This window comes from Cryptotermes secundus, unplaced genomic scaffold (assembly GCF_002891405.2).
Source record: "Cryptotermes secundus unplaced genomic scaffold, Csec_1.0 scaffold99, whole genome shotgun sequence".
NCBI classification, from domain to species: domain Eukaryota; kingdom Metazoa; phylum Arthropoda; class Insecta; order Blattodea; family Kalotermitidae; genus Cryptotermes; species Cryptotermes secundus.
Genome location: NW_019725842.1, coordinates 1 through 13,618, shown reverse-complemented (window position 1 = coordinate 13,618; position 13,618 = coordinate 1). Strand labels below are relative to the sequence as shown.

The 13,618-nt window shown below is 36.0% G+C and overlaps 1 protein-coding gene across 1 annotated transcript; it reads right to left on the bottom strand.

Moving 5' to 3' along the window:
* Positions 1 to 2,373: 2,373 nt before the first annotated feature.
* LOC111863640 (homer protein homolog 2) lies at positions 2,374 to 13,608 on the bottom strand. Its single transcript, XM_023850137.2, has 5 exons — positions 13,409 to 13,608; positions 10,267 to 10,412; positions 7,624 to 7,805; positions 5,660 to 5,838; positions 2,374 to 3,140 (listed from the first exon to the last, which is right to left on the bottom strand). Exons 1-5 carry the CDS (start codon positions 13,448 to 13,450, stop codon positions 2,955 to 2,957), a joined length of 735 nt encoding a protein of 244 aa, XP_023705905.1. The 5' UTR covers positions 13,451 to 13,608; the 3' UTR covers positions 2,374 to 2,954.
* Positions 13,609 to 13,618: the final 10 nt, after the last annotated feature.

The window sequence follows — 13,618 nt, the reverse complement described above, 5'->3', positions numbered from 1 at the left end:
CATAGAGACACACCTGAAGATGGCACATTAGTGTCGAAACATGTAGTGTAAAAGTGAAGAGAAAGGTGAAATTAAATAAAAAGTGTGCACTGTAAGATGGTTAGCATAAATACACATCATGGACATGAACCAGTGCAACAGGGCGCTAAAATATAACATCAAGTATGTTAGGATGAGCATTTTTATGAATTTTATACATTTTCATATGCCAAGATTGCACTGTAAAATTAATACTCATTGTACTACCAAGATCTGATTCAGACTGTTCAATGTACAACTTAACTTTGTGCCATGATGATATTTTAATAAACGTACACAATATGAATACTCATTACAGTACCAAGAACTGTTTGGTGTACAGCTGACCTTAAAGTCACTGTGATACCTTAATACCAATAAATAATACGAGTAAATTTTGTCTAAAACATTTTTGAGGTTGCATCATTACCAAAAAGTTGCATGGAGTATTATATCATCATTAGAAAATTACTAGAATAGGAACAAAAATTGCCATACTAGAGATCTTGTTGAACACACAGGTCTTTTCTTTCACAGGGTTGTCTACCGAATGCGTGACATATCCTCAAAGATGGTTTAGGCAGACAGTATTCATTACACCACCATTATCTGATTCAGACGTTTCAGTGTACAACTGATCTTTGTATCATACCAATATACTATAATATGAGTACTCATACTACCGAGATCTGGTTTGGAGTGTTCAGATACAACTGATCTTTGTGTCATGATGATATAATACCAACACATAATATCATAATATAGATACATATTAGAAAAGAGTTTAACTGCCTTTACTGCAGTTCCATAAATATTAGAACAATTTTGTGAGTTGCTAATCTAAAGTGTGCATTTACTTACATGTTGACTCCTCTAACGTATGTAACATTTTTCAGGGACTTTCTTTGGACTTCTTTTAAAATTCTTGTCAACTGTATCACATACACACCACAAATGGCATAAAATGTTGAATATATAAATATTAAAATTAACTAATCAAACTATTTTAAATGTTATGTAAGTATATGCATGTAATCTTTGCTCTACTTTGTTTATCCTGTTAAATTATGTTACAAATATCTTTCTCTAGAATTTGTGTTTATATAATACTTTGTTTTGAATTTTCATATCTTTATAAATGGAAGTTTTTTTGGTGTTAAAAGACAATCAAGTCAACTGAAAAAAATAAATTTAAAGTGTAAATATAGAACTAAGCATGTGAAATGAATCATTTTATTTCAGATGATATATATATAAACAATGTAAAGTGAAGTTAGAATAAAGTCAACTAATAATCAGGGAAGAACGTTAGAGAATATTTTATATATGAAAGTGGCAGGATTAACCCCAACCCTTTCATACTATCACTTACACCTGCACTGTCAACCATTCATTGAATTGAATGTGTATATACTGCATATCATAACAAGTTCCAACTGTTGGGCAGTGTTAGCAGTGGTGATCAGTTATATCTCTCTGGGGGAGTTTGTGCAGAACCAGCTGCCTCACCCAACATGTTTAATTATACAGTGTGTACCATTATATACCTAACAACTTATATACGTCATTCAAAAATGTTTCTTATTACGTAAAGAGAAACAAACATTTACTACTTATATAGTACAATGTAAAATATTTATTGTTATTACAAAAGAATCCATATTTATTTTTGTAAGTATCCTACACAAATATGAGAGAAATATCACTACATGCCACAATTCCTCAGCATTCCACGAAATGTAACAACACAGTACACGATTTCTTTTAATTATATACATCTGAATGAGACAATCTCAGTTTCACCACATATTAACAACACAGGAGTTGACATCTGCATTCATGAGTATTGCATATAACGTAGCAACCAAGGGAATTATCAAAATCACTCAAATTTACAAAACTGAACCATCCATGTCATTCTGCTCCAAGAATAACTGTGTAATAATACTTGGAGAAATCACTTTCTATATTAGCTATCTCAAATTAAAAGCAATGGGGGGAGTTCCATCCAATGCATAAGATTAACATCTCCAGTAACTGAGTATCACAACATTTACACTTCAATTTCATTTGCTGTACAAGAAGTCTGAATGTTGTACCAAATTCAGTACACACCATTTCTACCGTAACAAACATCAGTCTTGCAGGGAAGAAAGACAACACCAAACCTTACTATCAACTATTTTCCATGCAAAGACTTTGGAAAAAGTAAAAAGGGAAAGCACCATCTTATGATTTAAAATTTTGTACATAGCTTATTCTTAGCTGCACATCTTGCCCTCCTGAAACTGGCTGAAGTTGACTTGAATTTCTCTTTGCCCAACATAACATGGGAGTATTTTCAGTACTTATCTGCAAACCTACAACTGAAGTTCTGCAAGAGTGGCAACTATAGTATATGCCAAACCTTCACACTAGGAGTTCTTTATGTTCTCATTCCACACAATGTACAAGTCTGCTCCATTTGCATTATACTGGGGGTGGGGTGGGGTGGATAAACACTTCCTCAATTTTATAACACAGCATTTCAACCATTCTTAAACAGCCTCAATGGTCATCTCAGCTTCATGGTAACATCTATAAAACATTAACATATTAAGCGTGGTTTGAATTTTATATGCAAACTTTCAATGTTTCATTATTCTACATATATTTAAAAAATTCACTGTATGTAAAACAAAACTGACTCTCTCATTTCCATTTGAATAAGAGAAAACTCTACTGACTTTCATCTTTCCTTTCTTTTTTAACACGATCATTTTCCTTCTACTTTGCTTTTTTTCCCCCTTTCTTTCATAATTCATTAACCACACTTCAATATTTCGGTTATGAATATGGAGTCTCTTACGCTTCTTTGTTTATTCACCTTTTCATGACAGCTGAGGTGTGGAAGAGTGTTACACAGTTGACCAATAAGGGATACTCTGAGCCTCCTCTCATGTCTGTAGAGCTGTGGCAATCTCACGATGAATCCCAGCCAGTTCCTGTAGTCGTGCTGCAAGCTGTGCATTTAGTGTCTCCAGAACACGCTTCTGTGATTCCTGAGCTGAAAGAGCAGTCTCCAGCTGTGCCTGTGCTAACGATACAGCAGCCTGCAACTCTGCATTCTCTTGCTGCAGGTTCTATAAAGGAAAGGATATTCAATACATTCAATGACATACAAAAATCCATATTGATCTCCAAAGTCACTTCTAAAACACATTGCTTTGCACACTAAAAAGCCTACCACTACAAATGTTAGCATAAAAACATAAACATTATGTGTTATGATCCCAGAACTTTGTAACCACTACTTTTCTATGGTGATAGGCTCTTTGGGCATTAACCAATATTTATCTTATTATATAAAACAACATTTTGAAGAATGGACTCTGCCTTCACCCTCAGGTGAAAAGCCTACTCAGTTGCACCCAAATGATAGGGTTAGCCTCTATCTCTGGACACCAGAACCACCATGAGGCACCATATATAAACCAAACATATCAGAAACCATCTGCATGAGTTATGACAACAATTTTAAAATGTTCCAGCCATGAGACCTAGAGCCAAGGTCATATTTAAGGATTGGAAGGATGTCAACAGCAAAATTAGGAACATAAAATATGATCTGATACTTAATGAATACCCACAACACTTCATTGATCCCTTTATGAGGTCTGGGAGAAGCAATGTCCTTCAGATAGAACATATCACATAGATATTATACCATATGTTAGGGGTATTTCTGAACAATTCTAACATGTTTCGAACCAGTTCAATGTTAGGACCATTATCAAAGTTAAACATACTCTCCATGGGGCATTAATGAAAACTGGACCTGTTAGAGATGCCCCAAAGATGAAGCAATGTGTGTAGAGTATTCTGTGTGACTGTGGTATAATTACATCAGGTAGACCTTTAGAAGTACAAATTAAGGACACGAATAAAATCCAATGAAGGTATATTCAAAAAACAAAAATCAGTCCAACATGCATATGAAGGAAACCACAAAATACGTTGGAAAGAAGTGAGGGTTTTACAGCTGGAACCTAACATCACTCATTCACTAAGAGAGATGAGCCTTTCTTATTCAAGAACTTCCCAGCATTTTATTGATTCTGCAGTTTCATTACTGTGTTCACAAGAGCCCCCCACTGGTCTCTACCCTGAGCCAGATCAATCCAATCCATCCCATCCTATATCTCTAAAATCCATTTTAATATTATCCACAAAACTAAGTCTTGGCCTTCTTAGTGGTTTCTTTCCTTCTGGCTTTCCCCACCAGTATCGTGTATGCATTCCTCTTCTCCCCCATTCATGCTACATGTCTTGCACTCTCATCCTCCTTGACTTCATCATTCTAATTATACTTGGCGAAGAGTACAAGTTATGAAGTTCCTCATTATGTAGTTTTCTCCAACCTCCCATCACTTCATCTCTCTTCGGTCCAAAAATATATATTCTCAACACCCTGTTCTCAAACACCCTCAGTCTATGTTCCTCCCTTAATGTCAGAGACCAAGTTTCACACCCATACAGAAATTATAGTTTATATATTATAATTTTTATGTTTTTAGACACCAGACAAAAAGACTTGATTTGTTATAGTCGTTCCCAAATACCTGAACTGTGCCACATTTTCAAAACATCTGCTACCTATCTTTCTGTCACGATTTTGCCCTGCATTCTGGTGACAAGACAGCAACATACTCAGTTTTATCTGTGTTTGCTTCTAGACCAACCTCCTTACTAGTGTCAATTAAAGTTTGTGTGTTTTTCTTTATGGTATCTACATTATCACCCAGAAGATTCACATCATCAGCATCTGTAAAGGCATCTTATTGTACTAAACTCAGCAACATACAATTATTATGAACACAAATCAATCGTTTCTTTTGCATCTAAACCACAGAAGTGGCCCAATGTGTGACAACACATAAATAAAACGATAGCCCATAATTTCCTCTTTGATTCTGTACCAATAGAGTTATTTACATAAAAAATAACAGTTCACAATAAGAACTGAATCTTATTGCTGCACTATGTGTGCTATGTATTCCAGATGTTGAAGTGTTAATTATTTTAACATAAAACCAACTTTTCAGCCCCTCAAACCAGCTACATCCATTTACTACACCACTGTTCTCCAGATTTTTTTTCAGAGTATACATCAATGTATCATTGATAAAGCTCCTAGTGAAGATGCATTGTCTGGTGTTGTCCTTTATCAGTTGTGTCTGGGTCACCATTTCTACTTAGTTCCTTAAATGCTGCACTATTGAAGTTCTGAAGGTCTGGGATAGAGATTAACTTATTATCATGTTCAGCAATGATTGTCCACCATCTGATATACACAACATGTCAGGATATGGCTCCATTCCTATCTGCAAGTGACTAGTTGTCACTATACTGACAGCTATTGCTTGTTTCTGAGCTTAGTATGAGTGGTCAGAATCTCAAAAATAAATGCAATAAAAATAACTGTCACTATACTGACACTCACTCAACTGAGGATAGGAGTCGAGGCAACTGCTAGAATGCTGTGTGTATCAAATACTATATCTCAAAGCAATGGGTGACGGACAATGTAACTGTGGTGTAATGAAACAATGCTATTTATAGTTATGCTGTAAACAAATATTATATCTAAATCATGGTTAACCTTGCAGCGTTCATCCTGAGAACGACTCTGCAATGACTGTTGATCAGCTGGCAAAGACTGTAGTTTACAAACCCTCTTCAGCTCTTCATCCTTTGTTTTCAGCTCCTGTTCCAAATTCTCAACACGTGAACGTAATGACTGTAACTCTTTTCGCAACTCTGCAGCAGCTTCTGTGCTTCCTGTGCAAAATTACATTATATGTGACATTTCGGAAGTTGCATATATTATTTGTATCTGAGAGCAAAATGATGTGTTTCAGTCACCAATTCCTCATTTGACTTAAGAAATCAGCTATATTTCTGGACATCAGAGAAAAGAATGCAGCTTCATTTTATTTATCCTAGCCAATACAACAAAGTATGCAGCATATATAATTTGAATTTCATAACATTTTCATTCAAGTACTTTCATTTTGTTTTGAGTGCTGGCCTATAAAAGACCACACAGGTGTTAGTAAGAGAATAGAGCACGCTATGATGATGATGATGATGACGATGATGATGGTGATGATGATGATGACGACGACTCTTAGGAAAAATTACTTTTTGAGATGTTTTAAGAAAAAATCTGACATTTCTATAGCAATTTTACTTTCATCAACATCTTGAAAGAGCTACTGGCAAATGTGACAGACTAGGCTACTTGAATTCTATTTATTAATGATAATTTTAAGTTGAAACATATGCAATTCTGGAAGTTAAGTGTTTCATTCAAGAAAATAAATTCCACCTTAATTGGCTTAAGGTTGATGATACTCATTTGGCTGAACCTTGTGAAACTGTTGTGCTTCTGCAAAACGTTTTCAGCCAGTTTACAATAAGCTCCGAGAAAACAAGACCATCATTGTAATAATCCTTGAAATGACTGGGACCATTGATCATTTCAAGGGAAAACTGAAGTTCTGGAAGACTCAGCTGATGGAAGGTGTGATAACTGACTTCCCAAGTATTCAAAATTATCCTGATGGTACATGTGAATTGTGAAGATTATAAATAGTTCATTCAGCCTGCTGGTTCAAGCTATGGTAGGTTTATTTTCTCAGCAATAAGTCATATCAAGTACATGTCTTGTATTTAAGCATCCTGTTGCATTACTATATTCAGCCTTGTTTACATATAATTTTCAATCAGTAATGCGTGTGCAGATGTGTGCACGCGAAGACAGCAGCATATACGCAGCTTGTGAGAACAACGGACAAGCAAGGGGCAAAACTGTGGACAAAACATAACAATGGACTTGCATATGTAATAGATGAGCCGTTGCAATGTAAACAACTGAAGAAGGGAATATTACTTAGACAAGTGGATGATGTCCCTTATGAGGTGGAATTAGGACTCTTATATAAATATAACAAATTTAACGCACTAACAGTTGAGTACAATTGTAACATTTTAATTATGAAATATCCAGTTACACGCATGTGGAATGGACAATACTCAGTGCAGTGTAGCAGGTGTGCCAGAATGGGACACCTGAGGATGGTCGTCTGGGACAGAAACATGTTGTGTTAATAGTGAAAGAAAATGTGAATGAAGAAATAAACAGTTGCATTATTGAAGGAAAATTATATGTAAACAAGGTTGAACAAGTACATGCCATATACATGATTAAAAACTAAAGGCTTATTCTAAAGAGGCAATGCTCTAAAAGTAAATACATTATTCTTGAGTTACGAGCCACATCCATTGCTCCTCAATTATGTCAAGATTTCTACAACTAATCACATTCATTAATTCATCCTATATGGAAATCTGTATCAAATGCAATTCTACATGGCAAGGAATTACAATAAAAATTATTGTAGTGACTGATAGTTAATTTGAATTTAAACTCAGTTTTATATGACTATGATATGCAAGACAATCTGCACTTAGTTATCATTTTCAGTTATTTTCCATAAGAGCTGGTTGGTTCAGACACTAAAAATTATTATGGAATATTTATGTCATCATGATATCAGATACCTTTAGCAGCCTCAAGTTCAATGTATTTTGTTTTCATTCTCTGATTTTCTTCCTTATACGAATGTAACTGTCGTTTCCATTCCTCCACATTGGCAGTACTTTCTTGTAAGGCGCTTGTAAGTCGCATATTATTATTCTTAAGTGTTGCTAATTCTATTTCCCACTTCTTCGCATTGGCTGAACTGCAAAGAAAATTAATATGTCTTAGCAAACAGTCCTAGAAATAAACATTAAATTATCCTAATTTACAATAATTACTCCTAATTTAAGTTAAAAAAATGTTTCAAAATAAAACAAAATTAAAAATTATAAATAAAAATATAAGAGAATTTTATTAATGTTAAGATACATTTCATATTCTAATTTTAGCCAACATTTGTATAAAAGTATGTCACTTTCATCCTGCTTTCCTTACTTTGTGAGGAAAGAGAGGCTTGTGGTATTACAAGAAACTACAGGGAGCAGAGTTCTTAACAAGCTAACAGCTATTCAGCTAATCATATAATTCATTGCCATTTCAGGAACCATAAAATTCATTCAATATTCAAATGGGCCCACTACTGGACCTTATCATGAGCTGGATGAATCCAGTCCATACCTGTTGCCTTAAAGTGCATCTCAATATTAACCTCCCTTCTATAACAGGATTAAAAATAAGTCAAAAGTGCTTTTTTTCCATATATTTTTCAATTCATCTTTCACAAATCATCCTGTTATCTGATACTATATATTCCAATCAGCTGGAAAAATATTATTCCTGGAAATAACTAATCACCTACTTTCCTTTCACTCTAATTTGAGTATCTGGTATGATAAGTAGAAAGACAACTTTATTATATATGCATAATGAAGTAACTTAAACGATACAGTTTTGGAGGTTTCATTGCTGGTATTACTGATGGCAGTGATTTATGAGGTACACCGTTGACATGGGCTCAGATGGCATGATATACTTACGAAGTTTCATGAAGACTTGTTCTGGCATTCAGGTAATATTAATGTTATGACTTTGACAGTTTGAGAGTGTGGGATGTTGCTGGTCTAATAGACAACCACTTAAAAAGTTTGCGGGCGACAGGTGGGCTGGACATCGAGTGCTGGCCGCAATGTGACACTGACTTGGCTTGAGCTGAAGATGAATGCTGTCTGTTAGACAGACGAAGCTGTGTGTTAGTATGTGGGGGTTCCCACAAGAGGTTGTAGTGTTGGTACCAATGACAGGGATTTCTTATGTACAGCCACTGATACGGTCTCAGGGGGCATGATATACATAGCAGTTCTCACAACGATCAGTTGTAGCAATCAAGTAATATTAGGGTCAATACCTCAACATTTTGAGAAGCTACAATGTTGGCATTACCGACGAGAGTGTTTTATCATGTAGGTCATCAACATGGCCTCAGGTGGCAAGATATATACAAACCAAGTTTCATGAAGACTGGTGTAGGCGGTAACGTAATATTAAGGTTTTGCCTCAACTTTGAGAGGCTCTAAGGTTGGCATTGCTGATAAGAGGGATTTATGTTGTATGACACTGGGATGGCTTCATGTGGTATGATATTCTTATCAAGTTTCATGAAGATTGGTAAAGGCGTTTAAGCAATATGAAGATTTTGCCTCAGCAATTTAAAAGGCTGTAATGTTGATACTACTGATGGTACAGATTTATGAAGTGCATTTTTGAAATGGACTTAAGTGGGATTTATGATGTATGACACTGGGATGGCTTCATGTGGTATGATATTCTTATCAAGTTTCATGAAGATTGGTAAAGGCGTTTAAGCAATATGAAGATTTTGCCTCAGCAATTTAAAAGGCTGTAATGTTGATACTACTGATGGTACAGATTTATGAAGTGCATTTTTGAAATGGACTCAAGTGGCATGATATATGTTCAAACTAACATGACAATCATTTCAAGCATTTAAGTAACATTATGGTTATTACCGCTACTGGAGAGGCTGTAATGTTGGTACTACTGGCTGAGGGGATTCACGGAGTATGGCGATGAGAGAGTTTCATGTGCTATGATATACATACCAAGTTTCATGAAGACTGATATAGGCATTCAAGTAATATTAAGGTTTAGCTTCAGAAATTTGAAAGGCTGTATGTTGGTACTATTGATGGGTTGGATTTATGAGTTATACTGTTGAGGTGGGGTTAGGTGTCGTTATATACACACCAAGTTTCATAAAAATTGGTTCAGGCATTCAGAAGTTAATAGGGAGGGATACAGATACACACATGCAGACAGGTAGGTGATTTCATAAGTGTCTTTTATTTTTTCAAAATAACAGAAGTAGGCTAATAATGCAGATTTTCATTATCAATTGATATGTATGTCCATGGAAGTCAGACCATTAATATTTTCAATGGACCCTTGGACATGGACCAAACTTTGTAAACACTGCTTATCATTAGTTACTATAGGATTCTGACAATGGTGTATAACACACTGATATATTGGGTTTTTGGACGATGGATAAAGTCCAAAAACCCAATATATCACTGCTTATCATATGTGGAGGAAATAAGACTTCTGCAAAACATAATCTGTATAAATAATGCTTGGTGAATACAGACAAATACTGACATCCTGATAGTAATATGTTTTGCAGTTCTACATTATATTTCACCTACCTCTGAGCAAGAGCCAACTTCAGTCGGTCATTTTCATACTTTAGCTGAGCTTCTGCTGAACCTGCTGGAATGGCACTGACTACAGTTGTTGCTGCTGGGGTTTTTTCTCCTGTTGTCTTTGCCTGATGCTTGGGACTTTCACCAGGCTGCATGTATACATTACAATGTGTAATCATAGTCTATTCCATTTTCAAAATGGCTTCTGAAAGGAAAGTAGCTCTGTAGGGCAATTCATACTGCCCAACAACTTCTGAAAAAGTGTTAACTTTGCTGGAAGGATATGTCACTGAATCTGAAAGCGACATTCATTCAAAGATCTTCTTTCTAGCATAGTGACCATCTCAAATATGGAAGTGCAGGTTACATCAAGGTCTTATGCCACAGATTCATAAAGTATTTGTATGATAACAATTTTATGAATGAACTTCAGATGTGGTTGAGTATGTTTAGAAATCAAAACAAAGACAAAATGATCACAAAATATATTTTCTATTCAAAATACACTAGCAACCCAATATTGCAGGGCACACGAAAGCTTATGTGACAACAAATTTCATATGAAGCTTATAATCGTCGTTTACCTCTCCTGGCCCCCAACATTGCTGCTCACCACTTCTTCTCTAACCGCTCTTCGATGCCCACCTATGGGAGCGACTCTTTCTAACCGTTCTTTCTCACCTGTTGGTATGGCAAGTTTTCAGATTGCTGCTGCGTCCTTCTTATCCACCTCTTCTTCCTCTTGTTGTTGTTATTGTGGACATTGGTAGTTTATGGGATATGGTTAAACACTTAAACTAAACTTGGAATCACACTAATTTTGCAGCTGTATCCTTGGAGAGAGTTATTCAGCGACTACTTTAGCAGACTGACTCTGCTTTGAGGCAAGAAGTCTTCACAGTTTTAACTCCGCCTCTAAGTTACTACCCTAATTTTGGCTGATTGGAACAATTTGAATTTGGCAGTTTACTCTAATTCTCACTGCTCCAACCATCTTCTTGTTTCAAGGGACTCTCACCCTTGATGACCTAATGCATTTTTTGACAGTTGCCTGAAGAATTATACCAGTAGCGTGGGTTGTGGGCCTTCCCACTTTTGACTTCTGGGGTTCAAAACCTGTCAAGCATAACTTTACTAAATGATCCTGCCGGTCAACTTTTGAATTGAATTTCCTGGAAAACACTGTGGGGTCCTTCCTACCTTGTCTTTGTAGAAGTGAAGCAGGCTCTATTCTTGAAACCAAGCGTCGGGCTAAGTCACTCTTGAATATTCCTTACTACAACCCAAGTGTAATTACTATACTAAAAAAATCTTAATTACAAATAAAGCTGGCGGTATCAGTGGTACGACTACAAGCTTCCGTGCTTCAAAGTTTGCAAACATGGTGACAACACAAACATTGGTGGTAAAGTTTTTAGAAGAAACAGAAACCAGCCCTTTGTTTGTCAGGTTGTCACGACTGCTTTCATACCTTGGGGGACAGGATGTCATGAATATTGCATCAAAAATATTATGTAAAGGACTGTAAGTATAATATGCTGTGTTAATATTGAAAATAAAATACGTACATTATATAGCTGTATCCAAGGCCCACATCACCTGTGATTTGTCCTGAGCCCCACTCTTCTGTACCCTTACTTTTTATCATTCAGGACTAGCATTAGAGGACAACTAATCAGAAACATATATAACTTAAGTACTCACAATGAATAAATAAATAAATATCTCAGAAAAATCCTGCCTGTGAGCAGATGCGCTCACATTCTTGGAGCTGGCCAGTTTTATGCACCAATACATCCCACTTCAATTCACATCATTTCACTGCTATCCTGAAGGCAAAGCCCCATGGCTTGTGCAGACCTGCTACAGATCAGTCTAACACACACTCTCTTCTCTCTATAAAACTCTACAAAATCACTATGTAGAAACTGCAAAATGATTCATAGTAGAGCAAGACAATTTCTAATGTAATAAATTCCTCTGATGAAGAGATGATAAATGACAAAGGGAGCCTATAAAAAGCAGTGAAACAACAGCTAAATATAGTGGAAAGGCATAGATTCTACTAAATTAATTTAAAAATTCTTCAAAGAGTAATCAAATGAACCACAAAACACAGCCAGAAAAAAGGTACATAATCCGTAACTTCTTAAATTTTCTAACAAAGCATACTTCATTCTGACATCTTTTTTTGGCATCATCTCTTAGTTATAGGCCTTCCCTCAGCTGGTTACTTGGGATTTTTCCATATATGCTCTGGCCAAGACATGGTGACCTGGTTCTGTGGAAACTGGAAGGGCAGTTAGGTAACTGTAACTCTACTGTGCAAGAGATGCTGTGAACTACCGATATACATATGAAGCAGATGAACATAAACTACTCAAGATATGAACCAAATGTTAATAAACTCTTTGAGATATGAAATGGTTGACAGTCAACTTCCTGACCTATGAACTGGATTCAAGAAACTGTCCAAAACATGAAACAGATTGTCATGGACTAATAAATATGTAAACTGGATCCAAATAAATTTTCCAAGATACAAATTGGATGCTACTAAACTGCCCACAACTTGAACTAGATTGCAATGAATTACTGAAGATATAAATTTGTTGCTAACAAGTTGCATGAGATATGAATTGGACAGCAATGAACTGCAAAATACACACACACTGACTTCAAATAAACTGCACAAGATAGGAAATGAGTGCTATTAAACTGACCATGGTACATATTGGATTGCAATAAACTGTCCAATATATGAAGTGCACACAAATAAACTGCGCAAAATAGGAAATGAGTGCTATTAAACTGACCATGGTACATATTGGATTGCAATAAACTGTCCAATATATGAAGTGCACACAAATAAACTGCGCAAAATAGGAAATGAGTGCTATTAAACTGACCATGGCACAAATTGGATTGCAATAAACTGTCCAATACATGAAGTGCATGCAAATAAACTGTCTGAGATATGAAATGGGATCAGTGCTCTGAGCAAGATATGAACTGGACAGTAATAAATTGCCAAATACAAATACAAATTAGATATAAACTGTTCAGTGTATGAGCTGGATGCTAACAAACTGCATGAGATAAGAACTGAACGTTAATAAACTGCCCAAGATATCAATGTCAGTACCTGAAGTCCTGAAAGAGACTGACTGCGCTGATGAGCAGTCATTGAAGTCTTCAGGGTATTGGAGTCTCCAGCAGACCCTGCTACCACTGCATTAGGCACTGCATTGTTACTCGTTACAGTGGCAGCACCAGATGCTGGCGAGTTGGTTGTACTGTTGTGCAAAGGGACAGCTGAGGTGTTGGTGCTGTTTGGAGGGTCCAACAGAGGCGT

Excerpts from the sequence above, each read along its gene's own strand:
- LOC111863640 (XM_023850137.2), bottom strand. The coding sequence starts at position 13,450 with ATGACTGCTCATCAGCGCAGTCAGTCTCTTTCAGGACTTCAG. Across the intron at positions 7,806-10,266 it reads AAGTTGGCTCTTGCTCAGAG|TTCAGCCAATGCGAAGAAGT; the intron begins GTAGGTGAAATA and ends TTTTCTTTGCAG. Across the intron at positions 3,141-5,659 it reads CTCAGGATGAACGCTGCAAG|AACCTGCAGCAAGAGAATGC; the intron begins GTTAACCATGAT and ends TTTCCTTTATAG.